At 34.4% G+C, this 7,071-nt stretch overlaps 1 protein-coding gene across 3 annotated transcripts in view; it reads right to left on the bottom strand.

Moving 5' to 3' along the window:
- Positions 1–4,595: 4,595 nt before the first annotated feature.
- Positions 4,596–7,071, bottom strand: part of UNC13C (unc-13 homolog C) — a 629,711-nt gene continuing 627,235 nt past the window's right edge. For all 3 annotated transcript variants that reach the window (XM_046009970.1, XM_046009972.1, XM_046009971.1), the window contains one exon: positions 4,596–6,433. In XM_046009970.1, the coding sequence (XP_045865926.1) occupies positions 6,148–6,433 (286 nt within the window). In that variant the 3' untranslated portion in view covers positions 4,596–6,147. The remainder of the gene's footprint in view (positions 6,434–7,071) is intronic.

Here is a 7,071-nt window from a genome sequence, read left to right as displayed (position 1 = left end):
AATATCAAAGAAGACACAAAAAGATGGGAAAACATTGCATGGATCAAAAGAATAAGCATTGTTAAAATGTCTATGCTGCCAGGGCATTCCATACTTTCAGTGCCATTCTGATCAAAATACTAAAGGCATTTTTAAAGTGCTGGAACAAATGATCTTAAAATTTGTATGGAGCCAGAAAAGACCCTGAATCACCAAGGAAATGTTGAGAAAGAAAAACAAAGCTGGGGCCATCACATTGCCTGATTTTAAGCTATATTACAAAGCTGTGATCAGCAAGACAACATGGTACTGGCACAAAAACAGACACATAGACCAGGAGAACAGAATAGAGAGACAAGATATGAACCCTCAACTCTATGGTTAACTAATCTTTGACAAAGCAGGGAAAAATATCCAATGGAAAAAAAGAGAGTTTCTTCAATAAATAGTGCTGGGAAAATTGGACAGCTATGTACAGAAGAATTGAAATTGGACCATTCTCTTACACCACACACAAAGAAAAATTCAAAATGGATGAAAGACTTCAACATGAGACAGGAATCCATCAAAATCCTAGAGGAGAACATAGTTAGTAACCTCTTTGACATCGGCCACAGCAACTTCTTTCAAGACACGTCTCCAAAAGGAAACAAAAATGAAAATGAACTTTTGGGACTTCATCAAGATAAAAAGCTTCTGTACAGCAAAGGAAACAGTCAACAATACAAAGGCAACCCATGGAATGGGAGAAGATATTTGCAAATGCACTACAGACAAAGGGCTGATAGCCAAGATATATAAAGAACTTACCAAACTCAACACCCACAAAACAAATAATGACGTCAAAAAAATGGGCAGAAGACATGAAAAGGCACTTCTCCAAAGAAGACATACAAATAAATGGCTAACAGATACATGAAGAAATGTTCATCATCACTAGCCATCAGGGAAAGTCAAATCAAAACCACATTGAGACCTTACACCAGTTAGAATGGCAAAACAAATTGACAAGGCAAGAAACAATAAATGTTGGGGAGGCTGTGAAGAAAGAGGTACCCTCTTACACTGTTAATGGGAATGCAAATTAGTACGGCCACTTCGGAAAACAGTGTGAGGTTCCTCAAAAAATTAAAAATAGAGCTACCCTATGACCCAGCAATTGCACTACTGGGTATTTACTCCAAAGATACAGATGTGGTGAAAAGAAGGGTCATCTGTACCCCAATGTTCATAGCAACAATGGACACAGATGCCAAACTGTGGAAAGAGCCAAGATGCCCTTCAACAGATGAATGGATAAAGAAGATATGGTCCATATCTACAATGGAGTATTATGCCTCCATCAGAAAGGAGGAATACCCAACTTTTGTATCAACATGGACAGGACTGGAAGAGATTATGCTGAGTGAAATAGGTCAAGCAGAGTCAATTATCATATAGTTTTCACTTATTTGTGGAACATATGGAAAAGCATGGAGGACATTAGAAGGAATGGGAAAACGAGGGCGGGGGGATTAGAGGGGGAGACAAACCAGGAGAGACTATGGACACTGAGAAGCAAACTGGGTTTGTTTTAGAGGGTTTTAGAGGGGGAGAGGTTGGAGGGATGGGTGAGCCTGGTAATGGATATTAAGGAGGGCATATATTTCATGGAGCAAAAGGTGTTATACACAAGGAATGAATCATGGAACACCACACCAAAAGCTAATGATGTACTGTATGGTGACTAACATAACATAATAAAAAAATGATACAATAAATTTCTTGAAAAAAGAAAATTTGTGGTATTGGTACTTAAATTTTAAAAGACAAAGGATATCAAATCAATAATTGAAGATCCCACTTTAATGAATTAGAAGTAGAAAAGACTTCACCAAGCAGATGTAAGAAAATAATGAACAGAAGATGTTGAAATTCAAAGCAGAAAAAAAGGGAAGATCAGTGGAATCATAACTGGTTCTTTTAAAAGATGAATGAAATAGGTTAAGTCCTTACGTTGAACAAGAAGAATCAAGATACTAACATATCAATATAAAAGTTAAGAGGGAAAATCAGTATAGATCCTATAGGTAAAAAGGATAATTAAAGAGTACTACAGAAACTTGATGTTCATAAATTTGATCAAGTAAGTGAAAGGGAGCAGTTCCTTAAAAGAGACACAAATAAATTTAAACTCAAGGAGAAATAGATACCTTTAATAGTTTTATATTCATTAAGGTAGTTGAATTTTATGTTTCAAACCTCTCAATAAAGAAGAAATCTAAGTTCACATGTTTTCAGTGTTGAATTTTACCGAATTTTTTTTTTTTTTTAAAGATTTTATTTATTTATTTGACAGAGAGAGATCACAAGTAGGCAGAGAGGCAGGCAGAGAGAGAGGAGGAAGCAGGCTCCCTGTGGAGCAGAGAGCCCGATGCGGGGCTCGATCCCAAGACCCTGAGATCATGACCTGAGCCGAAGGCAGCGGCTTAATCCACTGAGCCACCCAGGCGCCCCGAATTTTACCGAATTTTAAGGGAACATTTAAATCATTTCCATATAATCTCTTCCAGAAAGTAGAAATGGAGGAAACAATTCCTAGTTCATTTTAGGAGGATATCCTGATGCCAAAATAAGACATAAACATAACAAGAGAAGATAACTAGGGATCAATATAGCTCCTGAATATAGGTGCAAAAATATTCACCAAACATGATTCTATGAATCTGTCAAAACACAAATGTATAGCCACAGAGTATATGCAATTTAAAATATGTATGATGTGTTAAATAGAAAACCATCACTTTCTTTTCCTATGTATATAAACCTTCATAAATAAAGTTACTATTTCCAAGAAGTTATTCATTGAAATATGACCTATTTTTATATATTATTAAGGAAACATCAAACTATAATGCGCCAATGTTTATAAAGTGTATCCTGATTTCAAAGCTGTCATAATGTGAAAAAGATAATTTAGACTATACCTAATGTGATATTCATAAATTGGAATTTATCCTCCCTTAAGTGATATATTCTAGTTTTGGATTTCAATAAAACAAAACAAAAAACAAACAACAACAACAACAAAAAACACCAGAAGTGTCAAGCAGAGAGATCAGCAGCCTTGGAGGGCTAAAGTTCAGGAGCAAGAGCCAGCTGTTTCAAAGGACTGGAGACGATATACGCACAAGGTACTGCCAGCAAAGGCAGTTTCCTCCTCCCAGTGTGTCCAAGAATTCTGCATATGGTAATGTGGGAATCAGACATCCATCCACGGATAGTTTCTGACCTCTGTATAAATGATTATTTAAGTATAAAGATTTGAAACTATTACTTCATGAAAAAGGTCATGTAGCATACCTTTATATAAGTTAGAGAAATTAAAAGGAGACCATAAAGGTCACTCCAAACATTTTTTTTTTTAAGCCAAGTGAAAAACATGAGGCTAGAATTGTCATTTGTAAATTTGCCTCGTTTAAGGAAATTCAATATATAAATTATCCTAGAAATAGAGGGACATCTCATTACTTAAATGATCATTCTTCAGAGTTCCTTTAAATAGTAAGTGCTCCACTATGGTTTTCAGTATTTCATTTTGGTGGAATTTGATTTTCACGGGTTTCTTTAAGAACTTCTAATGTGAGGTTTATCTGTAGATGAATAACAGAGCTTTATCTTTGTGTATCTTATCTAGAATAAGATAAATTACCACACATTGTAATAGATCCTTACATTTGACAGTGATCACTGTGAACCTCAAGTGATTACTACTTTGGGAGAAAACAACAAAGCCTACAGAATTTAGAACCATTTCTAAATTATTACCTGTGTTTGTGATATTAATAAATAGACTCATTTCACAATGCCACCATTAGCATTTGATATATATTGTATACAACTGTATTTAAAAAGACAATACATTCCATAAAATACAAATACTTAACTCAAATTTTTTTTAGTGATCCATGAGAACCCAAACTGCCATTTCTTTGAGTGTGTCATGCTTTATGACAACGTGCTCCTTAAAGAGCTCAAGTTCATGTTCTATAAAATCATTGAAAGATAAATCTAGAATTAATCATGCAATCAAATAATAAAATCTTCTGTAACAAAGTTTTTATTTAAGAATGTTGCTTGTTCATATGGTAAATGTTGAGTTTTCCTCTTTGGGCTTAACAGTATTCAGAGACCTACAGGTGGATATCTTAGTTCTTCCTTATGTTTAGTGTCATTATCTATAATGGGGACCTGTTTCCATGAATACAACACCTGGAAAATTTTTCTCAAAAAATTTTTTAAAGATTTTATTTATTTATTTGACAGAGAGATCACAAGTAGGCAATGAGACAGGCAGAGAGAGAGGGCAAAGCAGGCTCCCTGCTGATCAGAGAGCCCAATGCAGGGTTCAATTCCAGGACCCTGAGATTATGACCTGAGCTGAAGGCACAGGCTTAACCCACTGAGTCACCCAGGCACCCCAATTTTCTCAAATTTTAATGGGACATTAGAACCAAATAATGTGAAAAGTGTTCTAGCCAATAAAGAGAGTCTGGGGTTTTTATTCCTAAGGAATGAATTCTGCTGCATAAGTGAAATAAAAAGGCAGAAAATACCATAGTGTTGCATGTGTTCAATATACATCCATTTATTAATGCATATGCCAGAGGACAGCACTGTACTATGCATTTGGAGAAGTCATCAACAAAGCAATTGCCTAACAATTTAACATGAATTAGTGGATCTCACTGGTCTGTTGTTTATACACCCAGTAGCAAAATGTTCGGAGAGTCATGATACCAGTCATTTCTGTCCTTACCATAGCAGACCAGCAGACCAGATCACAAAACATAATCATTGTAACGGTTCTTGTTTCTGCATGTGTATGTTGTCCACTAACAGTTATGACCAGAAGTTACAATTACAAGGAACTGTTCTACAGCCAAGTATTTAGATACAGACTCTAAAAAGTCAAACCATAAAAAGACAGAAAATGCAAATATTCATAAACTATTTCATATTCAAAATCCAACCTAGTTATATTTTAATGTACCAAGCTGTATTGAGTTGTTTTCCTATTGTATCTGATGCATTCTGGGCTTGTAAATAACATAAATTATAAAATTATAAGCAGTTTCTTCAGATCTTATTTTACATTTTTCACTAAATAGATGAAGACATGTCTTTTTGCTCCAGCACAATATATAGGAATGCTGCATTCAGTATAAATTGTTGAATATTTTTTTAAAAGAAAACATGTAACTTGATTAGAGTGCTAAGTAAATAAGGAGATAGTCATAACTGTCAGAGGCAAAACACTAACAGTATAGTTACTTATTATAGATAATTTGAAGAAACAAACCTTCCACTGCATCTCTATGCCCTTAATCCTATGACTTTGTAAAGAATGACATTTGGTAAAGCCAAGACATAATGCTAGATGGTAAATGTATCAACTTACCTTTTTTTTTTTTTAAACAAGTGTGATGTGACCTTGGCAGTTTAAAAGAACAAAGTTTTGTCAATATATCAAACATTGTTAACAAACTATTTAGCATTGCTTTGTATAAGTTTGCTTTAATAGCTTTTCTTCACAGTGATATTTCAGAAAGGTTGGAAACTGGTCGGCATAAAATATTTCCCACCTTTTCTATTTTAATTTGTATGCAAAAATCATCACAATAGATCTGCAACTATAAAATTACAAACACTTTCTAGAAGTGACTGTATTTCTACTTATGATAGAAAAAGTTAACTTGTATGACATCTACAATGAGGTAAGTCTAAATAAAACAAAATTTGGTAACAAATGCTTTCTGATCTATGGGAAATAAAAGCGAATTTAACAAAGACAATGGACAAACTGAAAAAATGAGTTTGTTTTTGTTTTTTTGGTTTTTTTTTAGTATGTTTAAAGGATGAGAAATTGGTAATGAAATGAAACATTTTTAAAAGATATTCTGGATATTTCACTTAACATCATAATTTTGGCACTTCATGGAACATTTATTTTCCAAAGACCAGAACTGGTATAAAAGTTCAGTAGGTTTTCCACATACTTTGTAGACATTGTACTTGAGTACTGGCAAACACTGAAACGTAGTGAACTAAACATTCCCATGTATTTGCACATGCATGCAGTAGTCAGAGTTTGTGGATTCTCAAGGATGATATCTTGCAGTATTTGTTTCAAGCACTCTCTTCAGCTGATCTGGTTTCAGATTTCAGTCGTACAAATTCTTTAGCCACGTCATCGCTGGTCCTCTGAGAGAGTATTCTAAGGATAGTCAAACCAGTTTCATCCATAGAGACATTTTTCAGAAGGGGATACCATGCCCCATAGCTTCCCTTTTCTGCTATGTTCTGTAGTTGAATTACCGTCATTCCGATAATTCGATCTTCTCTGGCAAAGCAGTAATCTTTAACTGACAGATGAAGTTCGTAGGCCCCTGGCCGGTTTTCATTACCCAGAATGCTGTTGTGAATTAAAAACAAGAATTCTGAGCAAAAACTTGACTTCACCTAGGGCTCAATATGGTTCTAAAATACTGTTAAAATTAAGTTTTCTCCATTCCTCAGCCTATTATTTGGCAAAATGCAGTGTCATGTATTTATTTTTTTGTTAACATATAACATAGTATTTGGGTAGAGGTCTGTGAATCATTGGTCTTACACCATTCACAGCACTCATCATAGCACATACCCTCCCCAGCGTCCATCACCCAGTCACCCTATCCCTCCCCTCCCACCGTCAAGCAACCCTCATTTGTTTTCTGAGATTCAAAGTCTCTTACAGTTTGTCTCCCTCCCCTGATTATCATGTACTTTAACTCTGATGCAAATATAATTTCCATTTTAAATTGTCTTTACATAGATATGACTTAGCAATCTAAATTAAGAACTTTTTTGCCTACATAGAAATAGGAAATCAATCTGAATATGCTTTGCTGTCTTGATATTAAGCATATTAATATCAATATCAATATAAAATATGCTTAATATCATATTATTAATAAACCCCAAAGGGGTTTATTATTATCTATTATTATTATTATTAATTACTATTAATAAGCCCCATAGGTCATTAATCAAAATATGTTATACTTAATTCTT

This window comes from Meles meles, chromosome 6 (assembly GCF_922984935.1).
Source record: "Meles meles chromosome 6, mMelMel3.1 paternal haplotype, whole genome shotgun sequence".
Classification (NCBI taxonomy): domain Eukaryota; kingdom Metazoa; phylum Chordata; class Mammalia; order Carnivora; family Mustelidae; genus Meles; species Meles meles.
This window is presented reverse-complemented; position numbering and strand designations above follow the sequence as displayed.